The sequence below is a fragment of the Selaginella moellendorffii genome, unplaced genomic scaffold, assembly GCF_000143415.4.
Source record: "Selaginella moellendorffii unplaced genomic scaffold, v1.0 SELMOscaffold_144, whole genome shotgun sequence".
Classification (NCBI taxonomy): domain Eukaryota; kingdom Viridiplantae; phylum Streptophyta; class Lycopodiopsida; order Selaginellales; family Selaginellaceae; genus Selaginella; species Selaginella moellendorffii.
This window is the reverse complement of record NW_003314405.1, coordinates 43,658-66,900: the sequence shown is the minus strand read 5'-3', so window position 1 is coordinate 66,900 and position 23,243 is coordinate 43,658. Positions and strand designations below refer to the sequence as shown.

Here is a 23,243-nt window from a genome sequence, read left to right as displayed (position 1 = left end):
ATGAATTTCTTACTACAATAATAAATAAAAACGTTTACATTTCTTGAGACCTAGTAATCTCATTTCTATTTCTCAATTATTATTTATACAACTTTGATTAGCATTAATATGAGCTTTTGAAATCAAGAAGGGTGGTTATCCACAAGAAATAATTTACCATTTTTGTGTTTATTTAGAGTTATACGTTTAAAAATATCACTCTAAAAATAAACAGTTGTTTATCTTTAAATAATAAATAATTCTAATTGATATAAAATAAATAAAAATTGGATGTTGAGTTAGTATACATCTATCTTATTTATCGCAATGGAAAAATAATAGTAACTACTTTATATTTAACTCTACATGTTTTAAAGATCCAGAGGGAACAGTCTTATAATATATTCACATTTATCATATACTAATCCTGGATTTTACCATAGTGGTAGTTGATAAGCTATTTGCCAATATTTGGCAATTTTCTATTATATATAAACTCAATTTCTATTACTGATAAGTTAGATAAATTAATAGCAAACACTAATTAGGTAAGATTATAAAATAAACATATTTCATCAGCCCTAGCTTACAAGCCAATCCAATGGTTTAATAATAGTATACCGAACACCTGTGGATATTTTATTTTTAATGAAAGCAAAATAAAAAATATTATTCACAATTAAAATAAATAAGAATATCCTTTAGTTCTGTATTTTAGACTCAAAAATCATTCCAAATAAGTTTTTTCAAGCCAGGGATATCATCTGTTGTTTGGTAGACAAAAGGTACAGCATTCCCATGTTGATGTTTCTCTCAGCGTTTGTTTTTAAATGCCGGGACACTGGACAATCAAATTCTCCCCTCTCTAACTTGGGCTGATGATGTTTCCTGTAGAAACTTGTTCTTGTGTATTCATGCTCTAAAATATTGTGCAAGACAACAGGGAACTCCTGGTGCTGACAACACGAAGACAAGAATAAGGATGCTTGAGGGACAGCAGGAGCATCGCTTCTTGTCACGGTGCTTGCTTCTTCAAATCATGTAAACAATGCTAGCTATTTGGACCTTTTCTTTCTCATGTTCTCATGTTTCTTTTCTTGTCTTGGCAGTTTTTCCAAATCTGAGAACAAATCTGTCATCTTTCCATGTTATGGTGAACTTGAGTGAGCAATATCTTTATTCCATTTCAACGTTCCAAGCCAGCAGCAATGTATAAAGCGTCTCAGAGCAGCTCGGAGCTCTTTTTGAGATCTGTTACCGTGTGCCTTCATTATCTAGTCATCCTTCTAACGAGCAAACAAGCTTTTCTCAGGAGCCGGACATATGGTTTGCCGAGACAGGAGAAGAGGACGCGGTTTGTTGTACATGTCCCATGCACGAACTCTCCTCCTGAATCGCAGGTTACCACGGCACGGCTCACATACGTGTCTCTTAGTCCTCTCCGTGTGACGCATTGGCAGTGGAGCCTTGGCATCTCGTCAGTGGCTGCATTTTCGTGGTTTTGGGACTTCGCACAGAAGCAGGCCGAAAGGAAGACCGAGGTGTAGACTTTTCATTCAGTATCTCACTTTTCTAAAGCGCAGAAACCAGCGATGGTGTGAAGAGTATCGAGCGGTGCCATAGTTTTCAGGCCGTGGAAAGTGTACTGACGAGCTCGGAGATATTTCTCTCGTCTCGTGCTGCATTCTTCCGGGGTACGTGTCTTTTGAGAAAGGGGCTGCAGCAGTGAAGATGCTGGTGTGTCGATTCGCAGAAGCGGCATTCGGACGGATAGCAGAGCTTTCGAGTTTTCAACATCTCATTGGCGAAGCCTCTCATTCTTGTCATTCCATCTTGCTACGTTGATGGAACAAGTTTTGTCAGACTCGGGCGTGCCTTCCTGCGGTGGGCCGAAAGCCATGTCGACAAGGCTGGCAGACAGCGACACTGATCCTAAGCTCGGAGGTAGAGCATTAAGACCAGTGATCAGATCGGGCTTTAACGCTTCTCTTTTCCTCACGCATGTTTGATGCAGTTATGTGCTTTTGCAGAAACCTGTCGATCGCTCGGCCAACAAACAGGACACCGGAAAAGATTGCTGTGCGCGCTGTTCTAGATGCTGCAGTACGCATTTAAGAAGGTGCTCAAGGCGAACATACAAAACTTACGGAACTAAAGCTTTGTTCGTGTCGGTTGCAGGAGGGAAGACGAGGAGGACGAACCATTGACGAAAGGAAGTTTCTGGCCGAGACTGCGAGAAAGCTGGGCGAAGAAGCCCAAGGTGGAAACTGACGAACGAATCTGATGGTCACGCCAGCGTTTCCTGAAAGGTTTTCATTCGTTGTCCTTGTGTTTGATGGTGATCGGCCCTTTTGACTTTGCAGGAGGCTAAGTTTCTCTCAGAGCTGTGGACGATTCGTGGTAAGTTTGAAAGTTTGTGGGAACGTCCCAGGTACGTTTCGAAATTCTCACTCTAGTTTCGACTTTGTTTGAAGATTCTTAGTTGGTTCTCGTCTCTCTCTCTCTCTCTCTCTCTCTCTCTCTCGTTTCATAGCTTGTTTTTCACTCCTCTCGCTTGAGTTTCATAGCTGGTTTTCATTTTTCTCTCGAGTTTCTTGACTTTGTTTCTTCTTGGCTCCGAGAATGATTGACTTCTCACTTTGGTGGACTTACAATGCAGTCATGTGGCTACGGCCTGACTTCCAGCAAAGTTTGCAAACCCGGGACGGCCTGGACGCCACATAAAAGGTAGCTTAGCTTTCCTCCTCTCCTTTTTTTTTTTCTCATGCACACTTTTTATATTTTTTTCTTCGCCTCAGGACCACTGTCGCCAGTTGCATTGCGTATGCCGCGAGAAATCCCCCGAGCAAGACAGTGAATTGCCCCCTCGCTTCACTCGGAGAGCTTTTGCGCCTGTTTAAGTGGATAGATTCCAACTCTTTGCTCGCACACATTCCAAGCGAGGCGAGATTTTATGCTACGAGACGCGATATTCCACCCAAGGATTTGAACGAGCGTGAAGAAAAAAGGGAAGAACACCCAACGAAAAACAAAGAACAACTTACAAAGCATTTTGTGGTCCCCTTGAAAGTTTTTACTCTCGCCACTTGGTATTTGTAAAAGCTGGAAGCTTTTTAGGTGGTGACGTAGTGGCTTGCCACGTGCCCCACTGGGCAATTGCCGCGTGGCAAGCTAGCTTGCTTTGGTATCATTGGGCGTCATTCTCCGGTTCTAGAGGAATATAAGTAGCTGCAAATTTGAAATTTTAATTGTGTAAAGGTTGTAAAGGTTCGAATTGATTGATTGATTGATCGATCCATGTGGTTAATGCTCCTCGACTAAATGAATTAAAATTAATTAATCTAGCCGCACTAGCTTTTAACTAATTGGACGATCGCCAGGCCCATTCGTGTTGATGATGATAGCAAACATTATAAAAACCATGCAAAAACCTCGATCATCGATACCTTGATTCTTTTGTTACAACGACAACATTGGGGCATATTAAAAAGCGTAGAAAACTCTAACAAAGTCGCCGATATTTTTTGCAAGCCAACAAACTCTTCCTCTCTCCTAGAATGTTTGTGTGCTACTGTATCGATACGAGTCAAATTATACACTCCAATTGGTAGGTATTTGTACATATCTGCGCAGACTATTTAGGACTATTCAAAGCCATTTCTTGTTATCTTAAAGGCGAAAAATTTGGCCCTTTTTACTTGATTCTCTGATCTATCTTAAGACCTTGTAGTTCATCCATTTCCACCATAGCATAGTGGCAAGGAAAAAAATTTGACTCGCTCTCAATCCAGAGCCCCAGAGCCCACTACACAGGATCTCTCCAATCTGTGATTGATGCCACCATGCTTAGATCATAGCCAGGGACCCATCTTGGGTTTTCTCCAATTTTTCTGATCGATCTTCTCTAGCAGTAAGCGCGAGAGGAGAGGGAGAGAGGGAGAGAGAGAGAGAGCTAGAGCTGTTTAGTTACAAGCCAAAGATCCTAGCATGTAGCTTACAGCAAATAGGATGGACGAAAGGAATGGATTTGTGGCTCGATTGTGGAGGAGCTCCAAGCGTGACGTTGGTATTTGGGTTCTTGTGGCACGGCGGCGAGCGAGATCAGCAAATCAGATTCCAAGCCGGCATTGCTCGATACTTGCATTGTTTCCTTTGCTCCTCCCTCTTTTTTACTAGCAAGATCATCGCTAGCGACACACACACGCCCAACTATTTCTTTCTCGTCCCCTCTCTCTCATTTCCTCCTCTGCTTCTTTTTTTTCCTTCGTGTCTTGGTGGTCGGCTTGCTTCGCTGCCTTAAAGAATCCCACTCGATCGACACGGAGTTTGGAGCGATTTCGTCGCAGGGAATCTCGATCGTTTCAGGGAGAAGGAAAAAAATTGGTTTTTTAGTGTCTAGGTAGCGTGAGAAAGAAACGAAAAGAGGAAAAATGGGGAAAATTGGGTCGTTTTTTCGGTAGAAGAAGCTCACGACTTTTGGAAGAAAAAAAAATGGCTCAAAGAACAAATGCGAAGGGTCCGGAGGTAAGCGAGTTTGAGAATTTTTTCTTCCTTGCGAGAGAGATTTAAAAGATCAAATATTTCTTTTTCTTTCTTCGCAGTTTTTCTGGCCCCGACAAGTTCTTCGCAAGCTGCTCAAGTTGAAGCCCGCGTCGGACGCGTTCAATGCGGACGATCACGACGAAGACGACGACGACGACGACATGGAAAGCAGCGGCGATGGCACCTTGTCGTCCGGTATTCTTTCAAAACTTTGATAATGCTAAGCTTTCCATAAACTTTTGCTCGTGTTCTTCCGCAGATTCGAGTGAGCACGAGGTGGAGCTCAAGCCTGCAAATCGAACGCGAAGTTTGCCCCCGCTGTATCCAACGACAGGTCTCGAGAAAAATCTGTTTTTCCGCAACTTAGATATGGATCTTTTTAGTACTTCTTGTTTTTTCTTTCAGATCGACCGAAGCAAACACCGTCTCCAACTGTGGCTCTTGCGCGAGGACAGTCCGAGACGCTGTGGACGCAGCTTGTCGACACTCTCGACTACCGGTATGTCTCTCCAAATTCGATTTTGTGAGAAGCTCTTGCTTACCAGTCGCGAATTCTTTGTCCAGGATACATGTTGGGAGCTGGAATGTAGCTGGGAAGTCTCCAAACCCCGACTTAGATCTTCGAAAGTGGCTGGACGTCGATCAACCCGTGGATATGTACGTGATCGGGTAAGCCAAACTCTCTCTCGAGTTCTTTCGATCTTTAGAACTCAAGAGTTTTCTGCTCTGGTAGATTTCAAGAGGTCGTTCCTTTGAATGCCGGCAACGTCCTGGTAGCCGCCGACAACAGCCCCGTGGCAAAGTGGGAGTCGCTCATCCGCAAGACACTCAATGGCGATCGGCGAAGAACAAAGAGCTGTCCAGCCTCTCCAGCCGCTGTTCATCCCGGCGACGACACCATCGAAACTTTCTCCTCGCTGCTCTCATCATCGTCGTCGTCATCGGAAGAACAATCTCGCCAGTGCGGTGCATCGCCAACTATTTCCTCCTCGTCTTCTTCCGGAGACTCCGATGGAAGACAAAAGAGCAAACTTTCAACTCGAGGAGGAGGAGGAGGAGGATTCCACCGGAGGAGCCGGAGTGCCTCGGACCATAACTTTCTCAACACCTGGACACCGAGTATCCCGCGCTCTAGCTCCGACGCCACACTCATCAAGTTTGTGGATTTGCCGTGTCCAAGCCACGACGCGATCTCCCCGACCATCTCGGCTTGTCTCTCGGACAACACGACGATGGCTTCTCCCGGAAACTCGGAGAACTACGTCCGGATCGTGAGCAAGCAAATGGTGGGAGTGTATGTCAGCATCTGGATCCGCAAGAACCTTCGCAGGCACGTCCACGGACTCAAAGTTTGCTGCGTTGGCTGTGGACTCATGGGATACTGTGGAAACAAAGTAAGCGTTTCCAAGTTCTTCTTTTTTTGTTCCTGATCATCTTTTGGATTTTTTGTTCTTGATCTTGCGGGTATTTTCTTCTCTTCTCAGGGCTCCGTTGCTGTCAGTATGTTGCTCCACCAGACGAGCTTTTGCTTCGTTTGCACGCATTTGACGTCGGGTGACAGGGAAGGTGACGAGCTACGACGAAATGGCGACGTTGCCGAGATTCTCCGGCGGACGGCGTTTAATCGATCCAGCAAGGCCGGCTCGTCTAGCTCGGATCTTCCCGAGACAATCCTCCAGCACGAGTAAGCTTCATAGAGTTTTTGTGTTCTTTGAGAGCTCTAAAGTTTCGTTTTTCTTCGGCACAGTCGTGTGGTTTGGCTGGGCGACTTGAACTATCGTCTTGCGCTCAGTGATTCCGAGACGCGAGCTTTGGTTGCGAGAGGTGACTGGCAAAGATTGCTCGCTAGAGACCAGGTAACGTTTTCTGTCATCTTTTCTCTTTCTTTCTTCTTTCTCCTTGCGAGTGTTCTCTGCTGATTGAGTGTTCTTCCATCTTTTCCAGCTTAAGATGGAGCAAACTGCCGGTCGTGTCTTCGATGGCTGGCAAGAAGGAGGGATCTACTTTGCTCCCACTTACAAGTACGTGAAGAACACGGACTGCTACTTTGGAGTCAACTCTAAACCCGGAGAGAAGCGTCGAACACCATCCTGGTCAGTGTGATCTTGGTAGATGATTCAAGCTTTTGGATCTAAGTTGTGGAACGCACAGGTGTGACAGGATACTGTATCGCGGCCGCGGCCTCAAGCAAATTAGCTACGCTCGAGCCGAGCACCAGTTCTCAGATCACAGGCCTGTCAAGTCCGCGTTCCTGGCCGAGGTGGAAGTCTTCAGCAATCGCAAGATGAAAACGGTGGCTAGGGTCACCAAATCCTCGCAGCTCAAATCCTGCAACGAAGAGGTATGGAAATGAAAACCATTTCATTTCATTCTTTTTTCCTTTTTTTCTTGGTATCTGTTTAAAAATCCAATCAAAGATTGTCACCTTGGTCTAGTTCGGACGTTCAGCAGCCTTAGGATTTGGATCCCAACGCTACGGCCTCGAAAAGTCTCGTAAACAACGCGAACAAATATCATTTTGCCTCGAAGTCTCGTGAAGAAAAAATCTATTAAAACTTTCTTTTTGTACATCGATATGGAGTTAAAAGTGTATGAAAAATGTAAAGCTTTCTCTTGAGACAAAAATCTTCGATATAAATTAATGTAAAGCTGCATATAGTTTTTGTTTTTGTGACATCATGGGAATCAAAGATCACGATGGATATATAATCGCAATCACAATCTCAGTAGCTGACTTTAAAAAATACACGAGAAAGATGAATCATATTTTTATTGTTCTTGGAAGAACCAGGCTTAACTTTGTCAAATCTTTGACTGCTTTTCGCTAAAATCGCGATGGAAGTACACACCCACGAGGCGACGAAAGTGGCCACTGACTTTGGAGCAGCTCCAAAGTTCGCCATCAAAATCTCGGTAGCTTACCTTCTTCTCGAAAGAATAAAGCTTGTGATCCCTGTTGATCCGGACTATGGGAACCACAAGGAAACATCGCAAGCATACCAACCAAGCCAAGCATAGCTAGAAAACCATTAATCTATCCAACCTTTATAATAAGAATCACACTACCTCTATCATTGAGGGAGCTTGCCGTGGAGGTATTGAAGCAACTCTTTTGTTCCGCGCTCGAGGATGCCTCGCCGAATGCTGCAAGGAATCCAAGATCACTAAAAAGCCTCTGTATCGCGAGAGCTACCTTCTCAATGGATTCCCGTCCACTTTAAGCTTGCGTAATGTGGGTTCCAGATATCCCTGATGACCCGGACAATGAGAAGCAAAGAAAAAGAGAACTTTGCGGGAAAAGCATACCAGTTGAGGAGGAAGAGTAGACAGGTTGTTGTCCGTCAAGTCCAGTTCTTCGAGCGTACTCATCTCACCGAATTCCTGCATCAAGCAATAGCACGCAAAACATAAAAGAACTTAAGAGACTTGCCTGAGGTAGCACGCTAATATTGTTCTGGCTCAAGTCCAAAATTCGTAAGCTAGACATCCGGGGCAAATCCCAAGGGATGGCTGCCATTTGAGTTCTCCTGTGCAGACGCCAAAGTTAGTTTTAGAGAGATTCTAAGAGCATGTATACGTTTACTCACATCAGTCGCAGTTCTTGGAGGCCAGTCATTAGAGACAAGCACGGAGGTGGTGGAAGCTGTGCAACCACGCCACTTAAATCCAGGAGTTGTAGATTGGACACGGCCGAGAATGCACCTGGTGGAAGCTAAACACACGCAGGTTAATACAGAAAGTTGGAGCTTGTTTGAAAACCCCGTACTGCAACTATAGGATTTCGAGCAAGATTTAGATGCTTGAGGTTTGGTAGAGAGGCGAAAACGCTTCCTGGCCACTCTTGGATCTTATTGTCTGCAAGAATGAGAGCCTGTGACGCGATAACTTGGTGAGACAAGAAACTGCTTTCTCGAAATGCTGATTACCTCCATCGAAGTGCACATCGACATTTCTGGCGGCAGCTCTTGGATGCAGTTCTTAGCAAGATCAAGTTGGACAAGGTCGCATGACTCCCACACTGCAGGAGGAACATGGTCCAAATTTTTGTCGGAAAGAGACAAGGCCTGAAATAAAGTTCAGTCTGTTGTCTTTGAAAGTATTAATTGGAAAGAGTTTGGTACCACACTTTTGAAGAAACTGCCGCTCGTGCTGCTTGGACAACCTGCTCCTGGATGTTCATGCCAAATATATTGCCTGACGAGGCAGCTTCTGGTTTTGATTCTGCAAATCAAAAGCTAGAGTTGAAAAGTCTTGTTCCAGCCTCATAAATTACCATCTTCAGCTGTGGAACGATCACGCAAGTACTTAAGTAGAGCAGGAGTACTTCCAGTAACCAAGGAACTGCACTCATTAAAAAGAAAGTGCAATCAGTACTTTGGCATAGGTCAAAGATCTTACGTTCTTAACGTTCGCAAGGGATTTCCTGTAAGCACAAGCTTTCTCAACGATCCCATGAAGCCTGTAGGAACCGAAGTGTCAAAAACGCAATCAGGAACTTCAGCTTTTACTAACCGAGCTCAGGAGGCAATCCGCTTAGATTGTTGTTAGAAAGGTCGAGCACAGAAAGCCGCATGGAACAAGCAGAAACTGGGAACTCAGAGAGCTGAGAGACAATGTTTAGTGGAAACATCACACAAGGAGCCAGGACTGGAAACATCACCTGATTACCATGCAGATCAAATGTGAGCAATGACTGGAGGTTCCCAATCTCGTTTGGAAGAGAAGAAAGCAAGTTATCTCTGAACAACAATAAAATGTATATATACTTTTTAGACACATGTAAAGAAAGGTACATACCCAAAATACGCCTCCACCAGCATACTGCAATTTACCAAAGAAGATGGTATCGACTTGATCTCTATGCGGAATTTTGTCAGTAAGCTAATCACATTTGAAAATAGAGCACATACTATTCTGATGTAAGTCGAGACGTAGAAGTCGAGTGAGATTACCAATTTCTTCTGGTAGCTCAGTTATAGCATTCTTTCCTGCAGTTTATTTCCACTAGAAATAAGATGATGCCGAAACGGGCGGAAGAATGTACCTGCATTAAGCTCAGTCAGATTACCGAGCGAGTGGAACAAGCTTGAAGGAAAACCGGTGATTTTGTTTCCCTACAAGCAAGTCACAAAAGTGGGATCACCGGATTCAACGAGAAAGTAGAAAAGTAAGAAAAAATCACTTTTACCTCGATACTGAGGCTAATCAGTCGAGAACAGGAAGCCAGTTGATCTGGCAGAAATGTGAGGCCATTGTTGGACAACTGGAAACAAACACTCGCGCTAGAAAAAAGCACAAAATTTTCACATCTTCACCTTTAGCTCTGCAAGATCAACACACAGTCCAATCGTGGAAGGAAGCTCCTTAATTTGGTTGTTGGACGCGAGAAACCTGCCAAAAAACAAATAAAATAAGGACCCACACGATTCGTGTCAATCGTGTTCGTATTTCTGTAGCTTACTTCACGAGAGATGCTAGATTTCCAATCTCCACCGGAAGTTCCAAAATCGCATTGTGAGAAACATCGAGCGTCTTCAATGAAGTCAGCCTGAGAAGAAAGAATCAGCAGACGAGAAAAGTCAAGCCACTAAAACTCTTACATGCCAATGCTTTCAGGAAGAGATTCCAGTTCATTGTAGCTGATGTTGAGGACCACGACAGAGACGAGATTCCCGAGCTCCTGGGAAAGAAGCTTGATCTTGTTGTGAGCAAGAACAAGCCTGTGAAGATCTACAAGCTTGAGAAGACAAACCAGCAAAACCGTTTATAAAAAGTCCAATGCGGAACCATACCTCCCACCACTTTTCATCCTGCCCAACACACTCCAGGAGCTTGTAGACTTGCGGAGGCACTTCCCTGGAATCACCCACATTACCAGTTAGTGTCGCAAGTAAAGGATTGAATGCGCGTACCTCAGATTCCTGTTGGAGAGGTCGAGAGAACCGGATGCTCGAGCCATCTTGAGAAGGCGTTCCATTCTCTCCTCACCTCTCTACCTAGGGCTCACACTCAATTTCTTCTTCTTGGCTGTTCCAAGCACTTCCCATCCAGTTTATAAGACATGGATGGGTACAGGCTGTTTGGTTACTTGTTTTCTTCAAAATCCAACCAGTCCAAGTTGGCGATTTGCTTCGTCTCCACTTCCCGTGCTTGTTTCAGCGTCTCTTCGTATGAGCCGGTCTTGGACCTCCGGACATCGTCTACAAATTTCGATTTGTCCCTCCTCCAGTCTTTGAAAGCGTCGTCAGCTTCTCTGAACACTTTCTGGAACAAGCGAGAGGAAGAATGAAGAGAGCAATAACGAGAAATGAAACATCTTACCTCCTTGTCTGCGATAATCGATCCCTTCTCGCGCTCCAAGAGTGAAGTGCTGATCAGAAGTTGTTTGAGAATATCGAACAAAAAAAGGAAAGAAAATCACACCTTAAGATGACTTTGTCCGGAACTCGAGGTCTCAGTACCACTGCCTTGATGCGATCACCTTCCGCAAAAATGTCGGCCACGCGAGCAATTCTTCGATGGGATATGTTCGATATATGGAGCAATGCGCTGAAAGAAAAAAAAAAAAAAACGATTCAAGCCGGTTCGATACATAGACAAACTACCTTAAATCTGTTTCATCAATGCTGACAACAACTCCATAAGCTTCAACCTTCTTGACAACACCTTCAACTAGTGAGTCCGGGGGTGCAAGCTGTTGTACCTGAAAAAATAGCAGAACAGTACCCAGTAAGTGGACTCTATTCAGAGAAACTGGAGTACCCACCCATGCTGCGCGTTCGTTCACAAGTATTCTCGCTTTTGCTTCCTCTACCTCAATAATCATCACAAGCAAAGTTCTTCCCACCTATACGCAACAGAAAGCACTTCAGTTTCTTACGTGAAGTGAAACTGTATCCAGCTTACATAGTCTTTCAGCTGTGTGATATCCCGAGGCGAGTTCTGGATCATATCTTTTGGAAGGAAAGCTGTCAACCCCTGCAATAGTTTGGTCGGCCACCAAAATCGGGTAAATGCTCCAAACAAAGTACCTCAATCCGACAGATCAGCCCACCGAGATTGTACGATTCAATCCGGACTTCTATACTTTCTTCAGCGCTGTGAATCTGACTAAAAGAAAGCAGGAAATGAAATTCCACCATGATCAAAATATGAACTGCTAGAATAAAGAGAAGAATACTCACATCTCTCACTCGTTGCCATGCGATCGGTCGAGAAAAGTTCCGCATAGATAGCAAAGCTGTGCCGCTCAAAGTCTTCCCGATTATCAAAAGCTGCACAATCGTCCCAGGCTCCACCATGAGATCGCCACCAGCGGAAGCATCCAATGCCTCGTCATCTTTCACGAGACAAGCCCGACCACTTGTTGGTGGAACAAATCTCTCCGAATAACCATCAGAATTATCGTCGTCAATCCTCCACATTCGATCTTCCAGCTTGAACCTCTCGAAAGGAACAAGATCCCGCGCAAACATCATTCCCAGCGATTGAGCTCCTATGTCCACTTCCAATTTGCTGCTGTTCCCGGACACTACCATCCCCACAACAACATCCCCGAGCTTTGGCTCGTAGTAATCCACCGAAATATCCTCCACAGGAGCTGGAATCGGCGCCTTCTCCTCGAAATCTTCCTTCTCCTCGCCAGCGCTGCTGTTCTTGCCTACTGGAGGAACCGGTACCTTAATCTCTGCTCGAATCGGCTTCTGTGGACTCGGAATCGATCTGACACTGCTTTCGCCATGCATTGCCCGGGCGCTCATCCTAGAACTCCTTGACGGCGCGCAAAACCCTGGGCGCCATACCGCTTGCTTCGCCAAAACCTCCATCGCTTCCAAAAACCCTAGGGAAAGAGGAGGGAGAATCTTTTATTTATTTGTTTTAAAACTCACAAGAATGAAGGAAGAGAGTCTTGTTGGATGAATCATCCAGCCAAGTTTAAAGTGAACGATACATATGGATGAGCTTCCACTTCTCCTCCCACGATTCCAGCCACGCCACCACCATCTTCGTCAGATTTCCAAAAGCCACTGCGCGATCAAACACGCTCGAATGTCACAAACCAAGAAAAAAATCCATTTTTTTCTTTACCTGTTGGGAGCATTACACAGTCCTTCGAGCATTGATCGGACTTTCTTCTCGTTTCTCTGGCTAGGAGCCATCACTGCGGCCTGTGAATCGAGAAAAAATGGTTTTTTGTATAGACAAATCTTTGGTGGTATGGATGGATCTTACCAGGAACTTTGGAGGAAGGCCGTATCTCAAAATACTCTCGGCAAAGATCCGGATGGCACATATGTGCATCCACGCACTGAAAACCTGCGACGAGGGATGAAAATTGTTTTTCAGATCACGAAAGATAAAAAGAGAAAATGATCACACACCTCTCCGTAACTAGCACAGCACCACTGTTGGAGGGAGCTTCGTAGGCTGTCGAGTTCGCGGCTCAGCTTATCTTGTTCTTGCCTTCTTTGTTGTTGTCCCTCTGGATCAAACTCGATATCTCTAACCTGATAGAATCTAAAGGCCGTCAGTGAAGAAGAAATGGACTTTTTACCTGGAAGCCTCTCTCTCGTGCAGCTGATTTGAAGTTGTCTGCTACCTTGCGAAAGAGGATCACGGTGTACAGAGCATACTCGTTGTCCTCGTGTAGCTTCGCAGATGATCGAGGAACCTGAAACGTTTTGATCAAAATCTTGTCGGTTAGAGCGCGCTGTCTTACCACAAAGTCAGTGAGACTTTCGTAGCTCTTTAGCCATTCGTTTTGCGAAAACTTTGAGACTACCACCACTAAAGTCACCAGGTGCTCCGTGCTGATAACGTCGGACGGCTTCACCAGGTTGGAGATGTCACGCGCGGCCATGCTACAAAGAACCAAAAACTCAGTTTTTCCAGCACGAATGACCGCGACAGACCTTCCAGTTTGCCTGCGATTGATAGCACTGAGTTGTGTTTTCACATTCGTGTACTCTGCTACTCTAATCTGCAAGAAAATTCACAACACCAACTTGAGCAAATCACACACAAAAAAAAACTCACTTTTAAGTCGTCTTCGTGCTTGGAAACGTTGTCTTGGATCATATCGGCAGTCTCTCTGAGAGGATTCATGAGTGGATACTTCGCCTCGTCCCACGTAAATCTGTCAGTAGTCACGACAAACGCTTTAGAATTCCGAGCACTAGGATGAGAAAGAAGAAAAACAAATCGTTCTCTCTACTTGGTAATGTAAGTGTCAACTGGTACCCCATCGACTGTAAGAGCGCTCGCTTCCACTCCAGCGTGATGATCCAAATCCTCGATCTGGCGACGAATCTTGTGTGTCACTCCCTCCACCACGCCATTGATCTACATTTTTTTTTCCCAGTAGCCCTTGAGAATGAATCCATCGAAATAATTGAGCTATGAGTACCTTGACAAGATCATCGCTGAGAACCATGAGCGCATCGAGCGTCCCGATCCGCAATTCAGGGATATTGAACTGCGAGGAATGGGAGTGAGGAAGAAGGAAGAAGAGATTTGGGGAAATACCTTGTAAGTCGGTGTGTCGAAGGCGACTCTGGAGATCCCTTGCTGCAATGCTGCCCATGTCGCAGCTGCCGATTCGAGCACCGGGAGCGAGACGAGGCAGTAGCGCGTCACGGCCAATGCCATCGAGCGATCGATGCCGCGCGAGAGCGAAAGAGATCCCAAAAACTTTAGAACCCTAATTAGGGTTTTGTGGCTTGTGTGCGTCTGATGCGTTGCGTTGATGCGATGTCGGCCGTGTCGGCCATGGCGATGGATCATCGTGTGATCGCTCCAGCCCCTGGATCCCCAGCATTTCAATGCAAGCTGCGAAAATCTCCATCTCCATCGCCAGCGCCATGGAAATGCAGGGTTTTGGCTGCCTCCTCGAGCGAGCGCCAGTTTTTTCAGAGAAAGCGGCCGATCTACGTCCCTAGCAGGATCGATGATCCCAGCTACGTCCGGATCTTCGATACGACGCTCAGGGACGGCGAGCAATCCCCCGGCGCGACGCTGACGAGCAAGGAGAAGCTCGACATTGCGCGGCAGCTTGCCAAGCTGGGCGTGGACATCATCGAGGCGGGATTCCCAATCGCGTCGCCCGACGATCTCCTGGCGGTCAAGGGGATCGCGCTCGACGTTGGCAACAGGGTGGACGATGACGGGTATGTTCCAGTGATTTGTGGGCTCTCTCGATGCAACAAGGCGGACATAGCTGCCGCCTGGGAGGCTGTGAGCCATGCTCTCCGGCCTCGAATCCACACCTTCATCGCGACTAGCGAGATCCACATGAAGCACAAGCTTCGCAAATCACCGGACGAGGTCGTCCAAATCGCCACTGACATGGTTGGATACGCCAAGAGCCTTGGCTGCCAGGACATCGAGTTTAGTCCCGAGGATGCTGGAAGGTATGCATGGAGATTTTTTTTCCTTGCTTGTTCTTGATCTTCTGACACGAAAAAACAAATTTTGTTTGTTTTTCTAGGTCCGATCCCGAGTTTTTGTATAGAATTCTCGCGGAAGTTATCAAGGCTGGAGCCACCACTCTCAACATTCCGGATACTGTTGGCTACACGCTACCTTCGGAGTTTGGAAGGTTGATAGCGATGATCAAGGAAAACACGCCGGGAAGCCAGAGTGTTGTCATTTCTACCCACTGTCAAAACGATCTTGGACTCGCGACTGCCAACACTCTTGCTGTAAGTGTTCCTCATAAGAAGAAACTTTTCTTGCTTTCGTAGTTTTTTTGTTTCTCGCAGCTTGAGATTCTCGGGTCTGATCTTTCGAGCAGGGTGCTTATGCAGGTGCCAGGCAATTGGAAGTAACAATCAACGGTATTGGAGAGAGAGCAGGCAACGCGTCGCTTGAAGAGGTTTGCCATCTTAAAGTCTGCCTGGGTTTACCCGTTACTCATTACTTCGTCGTAGGTAGTCATGGCTATTAGATGCCGCGGAGACGAGCAGCTCAATGGTCTCCACACGGGCATCAAACCCAAGCATATTGCTGTCACAAGTCGCATGGTGAGTTTTACTTCAGTTTCTTCTGTAACGTGGCTTTCTCTCTGGTTGCGCGTTTCAGGTGTCTGACTATACAGGAATGACCGTTCAACCTCACAAGGCCATTGTTGGGGCCAACGCATTTGCTCACGAAAGCGGAATCCACCAGGTTAAATCTACATACTGTAATGGAAGAGGTCTCACGTAATTGTCTCTTGGCAGGATGGGATGCTAAAGTTTAAAGGAACTTATGAGATCATGTGTCCGGAAGACATTGGACTTGTTCGTGCTGATGAAGCCGGTATCGTCCTTGGAAAGCACAGGTAACAACTATGGTTTTTGCTGCTTGTTTGTCCTGACGGCGAGCTTTTTATCTTTAGTGGTCGGCATGCGTTAAAAACTCGGTTGTCCCAGGTATGACTGCCCGTTTTAGCATCAGTTGCCATAGTCTAATTCTACGAGCTGATAGCTGGGATACGAGCTAGAATCCAAGCAGCTGGATGACGTTTTTAAACGTTTCAAGGCTGTGGCAGACAAAAAGAAGGTAATGTTGTACTTTGCGATGTTTTCCGGCTTCTAAGTGCTGTGCTGTGCTTTTAGTCCTTATCGGATGTTGACCTGGAAGCTTTGTTATCGGACGAAGTTTTTCAACCAGAAGTTGTGTGGGCTCTTTTGGACCTCCAGGTTTGCTGCTTTTGCTGTTGCTTCGGCTCACTGTTTGAATACCTTTCTTGAAACAACAGGTCGTGTGTGGAACCCTGGGATTATCAACAGCGACCGTGAAGTTATCTGGTCCAGATAACATTCAACGTGTTGGTACGTCCATTGGAACGGGGCCTGTGGATGCAGCATACAAGGCAGTTGATTCAATCGTTCAGGTAATCAAATTTCCTTGAGGAAACTTTTGCATTGCACTGAACAATCTTACAGATTCCAGTAACTCTTTTGGAGTATTCCATGAACGCTGTTACTGAAGGAATCGATGCAATCGCCAACACAAGAGTCGTGATACGTGCCGAGAACTCGACTCCAGTAACGCACGCCCAAAGCACAGAGCCTGTTCAGAGGTCTTTCAGGTGAGAATCCATGAAGTTGCTACATCTTCATTCTTACGATTCAACCTTCTGCCTGCTCAGTGGATCCGGTGCATCCGAAGACGTGACAGTCTCAAGCGTCCGAGCTTACGTGAGTGCTCTTAACAAAGTGATTGGATTTTCCAAAGCAGTCCCTAGTTCCGAGTCGTCGGTTTCAGCTACTCAGGCTACCACAGTTGCGACAAAGTAGAGATAACTTATCCCAACGGTAGCTGTACAGTTTTGCAAGATTTAATCCATGGATATAGCTATGGAGCTAGCGTCTGGCTATGTCGCCTTGAGCAGGAGTGCCGGGTTTGTCACTAGCAGCAGCTCTTGCCACTTTCCGGCACTGGTCAGCAGCAGCTTCTCGGGGATTTTCAGCCACAGCTCCAGCTCGAGTAGCGTTCGCTGTAGGAGGAATGTGGTGGAAATTCTAGAGCAGAGGGGACTTGTCGAGTCGATTGCTGGCGAGAGCTTGAAGAAGGCATGCGACGAGAAACCCATCAAGGTGTACTGCGGCTTCGACCCCACAGCGGAGAGCTTGCACCTGGGAAACTTGCTGGGAATTGTGGTACTCGAGTGGTTCCAGCGGTGTGGTCACGAGACCGTGGCTCTTTTAGGTGGTGCGACTGGAAGAATAGGCGACCCATCGGGAAAGAGTGCTGAGAGACCTGTCATGGATGAAGCTACGATCGAGAAGAACACGCAGGGAATCCAAGCTCTTCTCACGGAGATCTTGCAGCAAAAGGCTGTTGTGCTCAACAATTACGACTGGTGGAAGGAGTTTAGCTTGCTCGAGTTCTTGCGGGATGTTGGAAAGTTTGCTCGGGTTGGAACGATGGTTGCAAAGGAGAGTGTGAAGAGAAGGCTGGCCTCGGAAGAAGGTATCAGCTTCACGGAGTTTACGTATCAGCTACTGCAAGGCTACGACTTCGTTCATCTCTACAAAAGCAATGGCGTTTCGGTCCAGATCGGTGGCAGCGATCAGTGGGGGAATATAACTGCTGGAATCGACTTGGTACGCAAGCTCTTGCAACGAGACGATGCCTACGGCCTCACTTTTCCACTTCTCGTCAAGAGCGATGGAACCAAGTTCGGAAAATCGGAAGGTGGCGCGGTGTGGCTCTCGTCGAAGTTCCTATCGCCGTATCACTTCTACCAGCACCTCTTTGCGACACCCGACTCGGACGTGATCAAGATGCTGAGAATGCTCACGTTTGTGGAGCTGGAGGAGATCGAGGCGCTGGAGAAATCCATGTCCGAGCCGGGGTACGTCGCCAACACTGCTCAGAGAAGGCTGGCGGAAGAAGTGACGAGGTTCGTGCATGGAGAAGATGGCTTGGAGGAGGCTCTGAAAGTCACACAGGCACTGTCTCCTGGAAGCACCACGACGCTGGACTGGACAGCGATCGAGGCCATCTCCAGAGACGTACCGTCGTGCACGCTCGACTCGTCCGTCGTCGTCGGCCCCGTGGTGGATCTGTGCGTCAGCTGCGGCCTCGCTCCGAGCAAAGCTGTTGCTCGTCGCCTCATCAAACAAGGTGGCATCTACATGAACAACGCGAAGGTGGACGACGAGAGATTGCTCGTGGCGGAGTCGGATATCATCGATGGCAAGATGCTGCTACTTTCGGCAGGAAAGAAGAACAAGATGGTCGTCCGGATTGGTTAAGATCCTCGCGAAGTCAGTCACAAGAACGAGATGGTTGTCTAGATTTTTCAAGCTCCTCGTAGTCGGCGGTCGTCTCGATCGGTTAAGTTCTTCGTGAGGCCAGTCACGGGAGAGCGAGCTTGTCGGGATCCTGTTACAGTCGATGGTCGACCAAGTTTCTCGCTAAGGTCAGTACTTTGAGATGGTGTCTAAGCTCCCCGCTCGCGTAATCGGCCACAGGGAAAGGACGGACGAAGAACAAGATGGTGGTTAAGTTCTTTGCGAAGCCAGTCACGGGAGAGCGAGTTTCTGAGGATCCAGTGCAAGTGTTTGCGCAAGTTTCTCTCATAGTCGGTACTTTGAGATGGTTGACTAGATTTTTCATCTAGTCGGCCACAGGGAAAGGAAGTACGAAGAACAAGATGATCGTCTCGATCGGTTAAGTTCAGTCACGGGAGAGCGATCCCGTCAGGATCCGGTTACAGGAAAAGCAAGTTTTTGCGCAAGTTTTCTCTCAAAGTCAGTACTTCGGTGAACAGGAAACGAGGAGATTGTCCGTTCAGTCTCGAGAAGATGGTCGTTAAGTAATCATCAGGGAGGAGGAAAGTTACAAACAAGCGAACAACACGGCATCGGTTAAGCTACTCGCAAAGTCAGTCTGGATCTGGATCGCGAGAGAAGCGACACGGACTGTGGATCAGTTAAGTTATCCTCGCAGCGAAGTCATCAAGAACAGGAAGACAAGGAGGAAGAGCCAAGAACAGAGGGAAAGCAAAAACAATGCCGTGAAACTTCCACAGGTGCTAGGCCTGGATTGGGCGCTGCGTCTCGGCCACATGGTTGGCTGCCTGTCCGGAGCAAACGAGCGAGCACTACATGTGTGCCTGTGGCTGTGGTCAGAGCGCCAAGCTTATTCAGCGGAGCAAACAAAACAGCACAAGCACGCTCGCTGCTTCCTTCGTCTCCTCTCCATTTAAGTAAGCTTTTCTTTCTTCTCCACTTCGCATTCTTTTCTAGTTTCTCTAAGTGCTCGCCTTTCCAGGGGCTCGATCGAGAATGCCAAGCGTAAGGAGATCTACTACTACCACTTCGCTCTCGCACTCTCGCTCGCACAGAGTTCGTTGCTTCTGTTCGAATTTTTTCCGTTTGGAAAAATCCCAGCCGGGTGAAGTGCACCGACGAGAAAGTGCTCGCCATCGCCCAGATTTGAGCGTACGTAAAACCATCATCAACGCGGTTAAGATCGCGACTAAGACCTACAACCACGAGCGAGGAGCACACTTACATCTCCAAAAAGTAAGCTTTTAATCTTTGTTTCACGCTAGACGAGCTCCTGGCTATGGAGGATGAGAGAGAGATCTCCAAAAAGAAAGCTTTTGTTTCGATGATTCCCTCTAAACGAGCTTTTGGCTATGGAGGATGGCTTTTAGCAACAGAGAGATCTCCAAAAAGAAAGCTCTGTTTCGATGATTCCCTCTGAACGAGCTTTTGGCTATGGAGGATGAGAGAGATCTCCAAAGCTTTTCTTGGAGCTCTTGGCTATGGAGGATGGCTATGGAGATTAAATCGAGAACAATACATTATACAAACACTAAGCACAGGAAAAAGCGTTTCGTGTGTGGTTTATAACTTGACACTCTCCATTCTTCCCAAAAGTTGGCGGGACGATCTTGGCGATGGTGTTTTTTTTTAATCTATGCCTCTCTCGATCTCGTCAAGCTCCGAAGTACCAGATCGGCTCGTCCGTGATGATCTCGTGCGAAGCTCCCCGGCACAGCATTCTCGAGTTGTCCATGGCCAGATTCAAGCTCGCCGCTGGGACGTAGGCCTGCACGGCGTTGTGAAGCACCAGATTCTCTCCCAGTACGTGATGATGGTGGTGGTGGTGCGATGGCGGTGGAGGAGGAGGAGGAGCCTCGAATTGTGGCTGCTGCTGGTGGTGGTGCTGGCGATTGTGCTGCTGCTGCTGCTGCTGTTGATGGTGCTGTTGATGGTGATGGTGCTGGTGATGATTCGCAACTCCGCTAAACAACTTGTGATCCATCCGATGCTCGTGATGATGATGCTGCTGCTGCTGTAGACCGCGTCCCGGATCCAAAACCGTCACTCTACTGTGACTGTTGCTCGCGGCGGCGGCGGCGTTGTTACTGCCAAGAGCAAATCCCAGGCCGCTAAAACCATGATCCATGCCGCCGCCACCGCCACCATCGCCAAAGTGATGATCGCCGAGCTTGTGGTCGATGGCTTCCACCAGCTGCTGGAGCTGGAGCCCCGCGGTGCTGCCACCGTAAATCCCCAGTAGCAGCTCGTGAAGTGGCTGGCTGCTATTGCTGGCGGTGGTGGCTGTGCCGGTGGTGGTGATGGTGGTGGCGGGGGTGGTGGTGCCATTGCTGGACGCAAGCAGTGCTGCTTGGGCCTGTGGAGGATGCGAGAGATCCTCGGCTGACAGGATCGCGGATTGAAACAAGCCGGCTTTGTTGTCTTGCTGCTGCCCCGCGATTAAGGCGCTTGTCGTCGCCGCCGACGCCGCCGCCACCGAGGCTGGCGCTTGACTGCCAAAGCCATGGATGTGATTCTGGTGCTGACTCCCATTCCCGGCGTGGATCACACTGACACACTTCGCTTCCGGCCTGTGCGGGCAGCTGCTCTGGTGGATGTTCCTCAAGCTCCTGTCCCCAAACGCGAACTTGAGGTCGTGATGGCGGCAGTCCTCGTACTGGCAAAGGAACGCTCGGTTCACGTTGTCTCCTCCCAGATTACTGCTCAGACTCCCTACCAGCCTCGGGATCCTCCGCTTGTTCCAGCTCTCGTCCTGCTGATGATCCACCACCATGTGATTGTGATGCTGCTGCTGCGACATGATCTTACTCTCCTGCTGCCGCTGGTGAAGAACAACGTCCGCAAGCTCCCCACTCACCACACTCACGTTGGCCGTGGTGGCAGTGGCAGCACCGGATCCCCCACGACCACCACTCGATCCAACGAAAGCTGGCGGCCCATTGACCTCGGCTGGATCATCCTCGCACGAGACAACGTTGAGCGAGCCATCGAATCCATCCACGTCGTACTCGCTCGTACTGCTCAGCGCCAGACCGTTGCTCCCTTCACTGTTGTTGCCGCCAGTGGCGGCCTGCTGGATCTGCGAGCCGGAGATCACCATCCCGTTGCTCATCACAATCACCTGGCTATGGTGGTGGTGGTGGTTCTGCTGCTGCTGCTGCTGCCCGATCAAATTCCCCGAGCACTGCCTCGCCAGCGCCTCCTCCTGGTTGAGCACCGAGATCCACGTCGCGCTCTCCTTGGCAGTCATCTTGTCTTGCAAGCACTTGGACTGCCTCACGAGCTTCCTGATCTTCCCGATATCCGGGGACATGTGTCGGATCACCGCAGTGAGAACTCCAACCTTCCACACCTTCTTGAGATCATGGGGCTTCTTATACGGCGGCGGCCCCTGCCCCTTTGGAAGCCCAAGCTCGGGCCACCACTCCTCGTCGCCGCTCGGCCACCACGGCGGCGCCACCCCTTTCTCCAGCGGGTACCTCCGCTGGGGTGGATCGCAGTGCTGCATTAGCGCCGAGAGAAGCGATCCGAGGGTGGTGTCCTGGAGCTCCTGGAGAGTGTGTGGCGTCGGGGCGGCGGCGGAGAGCTGGCCAGCGCCTCCGCCGGATCTGGAGCAGATGCCGTGCTCCGCCTCGTACTTGGCGATGGCGGCGGGGCCGTTCCGATCGAAGCGGACCTTCTCCTTCCACCACGCGCGGATGTTGTCGCTGGCGCCGCTCACTGGCTTACCCTTCTCGGGGATGATGCCATAGACGAATCCTTGGGCTTTGCAGACCTCCATCATCTTGAGCATGTACTTGAGGATCCCGTCCTGGGCTCGCGACATCTTCTTCCGCCGGGCTTGCTCCTGGGATTGCTTGTGCTTGGGGAGATTGCCCAGATTCTGGTGCTGCGCTGCTGGGCCGTCGTGATGCTGCTGCTGCTGCTGCTGCTGCTGCCCATGGCTGCTGTGATTCGAGTGATTCGAGGAGAATGCGTTGTTGACCCTGGCCTTTTGCTTGTCCTTGATCCGCTTGAGCCGCAGCCGATCGTTCCAAATCCTCTTCTCCAGCTCGTCCACGTCCATGTCGTCGTCGCTGAAATCCTCGTGATCCTGGACGACCGTCTCGCCCAGGCCTCCATCGTTGTCTCCCACAAGATCCACGTCCAGGCCATAGCAGAGATCCGGGTCGCCGCCGTGGAGCTCCATCTTGCGGATCGATCGGAGTGGAAATATTTCGAGCAAGCGCTTCCGAGAGGAGGGAATATTTCGGAGCGATTACCTCCAATTCGCCATGGAAAGCCGAGGATCGAATGGGAAAAGCGAGGAAGATCACGGGAAGCAGAGAGAAAGAAGGAAAAAGCTCGATTCAGCGCGAGCCCCTTGTGTGATTACCTAGCTCCATCGATGCCCCGTCGACGCGCGCTGCGCTCGCCGATCGCGCCCGTGACACAGTGGCGCAGCGCCTTCAAATTCGACACATTGCCCGGGCAAGCGTCACAATCCCAATGCCGCCACCGCTGCGAGGCGCTGCCAACACGATCAACGAGAATCGATGCCCTAGCGCATCAAGATCCCCGCTTTGCTCGGCGAGAGAGAGAAGAGCAAAGGCGCAGCGCCCCTCGCCATAGCCAACTACTAGCTAATAGCTATCCATCCAAATGCCGTACAATTCCCCCCAGGTCGGGTTATGACATGGAAGTCCACTGGCTTTTTGACACGTGGCACAGCTACATCTGGATATACAATCCAGCCACCGTGGACGCCCTTTTCAGCCCTTCGGGCTTACGGCCAATTTAGCTATCTGCCTCAAATTTAGCTAACCGGTTTGTTGCCAGATTTAGCAGCTCCCCGAATTTAAATCACTTTTGTCCAAGCTGCCAGTTTGTCGGAATCCAGTTTGGGTCATCAAATGGACCACTGGGGGACGCCGGGCTCGAACCCGGACCAGCGGATGC

At 48.4% G+C, this 23,243-nt stretch overlaps 7 protein-coding genes across 13 annotated transcripts; 3 read left to right on the top strand and 4 right to left on the bottom strand.

The window, feature by feature from the left end:
* The first annotated feature begins 3,691 nt into the window (after window positions 1-3,691).
* On the top strand, window positions 3,692-7,079 carry LOC9646155 (type I inositol polyphosphate 5-phosphatase 8). 2 transcript variants are annotated; one of them, XM_002992876.2, is made up of 11 exons: window positions 3,692-4,503; window positions 4,581-4,716; window positions 4,781-4,855; window positions 4,927-5,020; window positions 5,086-5,190; window positions 5,255-5,915; window positions 6,006-6,205; window positions 6,269-6,377; window positions 6,466-6,614; window positions 6,673-6,862; window positions 6,957-7,079. In XM_002992876.2, the coding sequence occupies exons 1-11, from the start codon at window positions 4,471-4,473 to the stop codon at window positions 7,056-7,058; spliced, it is 1,854 nt and encodes a 617-aa protein (XP_002992922.2). In that variant the 5' UTR covers window positions 3,692-4,470; the 3' UTR covers window positions 7,059-7,079. The 2 variants fall into 2 exon arrangements, with proteins under 2 accessions (XP_002992922.2, XP_024522365.1); XM_024666597.1 differs by having other exon boundaries at window positions 6,939-7,050.
* Window positions 7,080-7,276: 197 nt separating this feature from the next.
* LOC9646154 (plant intracellular Ras-group-related LRR protein 6) lies at window positions 7,277-10,609 on the bottom strand. Of its 4 annotated transcripts, none has more exons than XM_024666599.1 (22): window positions 10,434-10,609; window positions 10,314-10,377; window positions 10,122-10,258; window positions 9,983-10,069; window positions 9,837-9,912; window positions 9,710-9,784; window positions 9,566-9,635; window positions 9,432-9,509; window positions 9,319-9,379; window positions 9,182-9,260; window positions 9,034-9,124; window positions 8,920-8,980; window positions 8,795-8,862; window positions 8,648-8,742; window positions 8,448-8,585; window positions 8,288-8,392; window positions 8,109-8,233; window positions 7,952-8,048; window positions 7,828-7,902; window positions 7,715-7,770; window positions 7,588-7,665; window positions 7,277-7,539 (listed from the first exon to the last, which is right to left on the bottom strand). In XM_024666599.1, exons 1-21 carry the CDS (start codon window positions 10,496-10,498, stop codon window positions 7,593-7,595), a joined length of 1,776 nt encoding a protein of 591 aa, XP_024522367.1. In that variant the 5' UTR covers window positions 10,499-10,609; the 3' UTR covers window positions 7,277-7,539; window positions 7,588-7,592. The 4 variants fall into 4 exon arrangements, with proteins under 4 accessions (XP_024522367.1, XP_024522368.1, XP_024522366.1 ...); XM_024666600.1 differs by having other exon boundaries at window positions 7,277-7,487; XM_024666598.1 differs by having other exon boundaries at window positions 7,318-7,665.
* LOC112343334 (30S ribosomal protein S1 homolog A-like) lies at window positions 10,535-12,443 on the bottom strand. Of its 2 annotated transcripts, XM_024666604.1 has the most exons (9): window positions 11,706-12,443; window positions 11,553-11,627; window positions 11,428-11,499; window positions 11,288-11,368; window positions 11,188-11,224; window positions 11,127-11,133; window positions 10,945-11,070; window positions 10,843-10,891; window positions 10,535-10,785 (listed from the first exon to the last, which is right to left on the bottom strand). In XM_024666604.1, exons 1-9 carry the CDS (start codon window positions 12,345-12,347, stop codon window positions 10,606-10,608), a joined length of 1,269 nt encoding a protein of 422 aa, XP_024522372.1. In that variant the 5' UTR covers window positions 12,348-12,443; the 3' UTR covers window positions 10,535-10,605. The 2 variants fall into 2 exon arrangements, with proteins under 2 accessions (XP_024522372.1, XP_024522371.1); XM_024666603.1 differs by having other exon boundaries at window positions 11,127-11,224.
* On the bottom strand, window positions 12,443-14,169 carry LOC9646475 (V-type proton ATPase subunit C). Its single transcript, XM_024666624.1, has 6 exons — window positions 14,047-14,169; window positions 13,762-13,863; window positions 13,637-13,657; window positions 13,076-13,501; window positions 12,761-12,837; window positions 12,443-12,548 (listed from the first exon to the last, which is right to left on the bottom strand). Exons 1-6 carry the CDS (start codon window positions 14,167-14,169, stop codon window positions 12,443-12,445), a joined length of 855 nt encoding a protein of 284 aa, XP_024522392.1.
* Window positions 14,170-14,239: 70 nt separating this feature from the next.
* Window positions 14,240-16,882, top strand: LOC9646474 (2-isopropylmalate synthase A). Its single transcript, XM_002992875.2, has 12 exons — window positions 14,240-14,930; window positions 15,008-15,221; window positions 15,314-15,394; window positions 15,450-15,542; window positions 15,601-15,687; window positions 15,741-15,841; window positions 15,899-15,932; window positions 15,988-16,062; window positions 16,119-16,202; window positions 16,262-16,396; window positions 16,449-16,594; window positions 16,655-16,882. Exons 1-12 carry the CDS (start codon window positions 14,254-14,256, stop codon window positions 16,800-16,802), a joined length of 1,875 nt encoding a protein of 624 aa, XP_002992921.2. The 5' UTR covers window positions 14,240-14,253; the 3' UTR covers window positions 16,803-16,882.
* On the top strand, window positions 16,838-19,633 carry LOC9646153 (tyrosine--tRNA ligase, chloroplastic/mitochondrial). Of its 2 annotated transcripts, XM_002992874.2 has the most exons (3): window positions 16,838-18,334; window positions 18,649-19,222; window positions 19,288-19,633. In XM_002992874.2, exon 1 carries the CDS (start codon window positions 16,851-16,853, stop codon window positions 18,264-18,266), a length of 1,416 nt encoding a protein of 471 aa, XP_002992920.2. In that variant the 5' UTR covers window positions 16,838-16,850; the 3' UTR covers window positions 18,267-18,334; window positions 18,649-19,222; window positions 19,288-19,633. The 2 variants fall into 2 exon arrangements, with proteins under 2 accessions (XP_002992920.2, XP_024522370.1); XM_024666602.1 differs by having other exon boundaries at window positions 16,838-19,222.
* Window positions 19,634-19,787: 154 nt separating this feature from the next.
* Window positions 19,788-22,956, bottom strand: LOC112343333. The gene has a single exon (XM_024666596.1). The coding sequence runs from the start codon at window positions 22,492-22,494 to the stop codon at window positions 19,960-19,962; it is 2,535 nt and encodes an 844-aa protein (XP_024522364.1). The 5' UTR covers window positions 22,495-22,956; the 3' UTR covers window positions 19,788-19,959.
* Window positions 22,957-23,243: the final 287 nt, after the last annotated feature.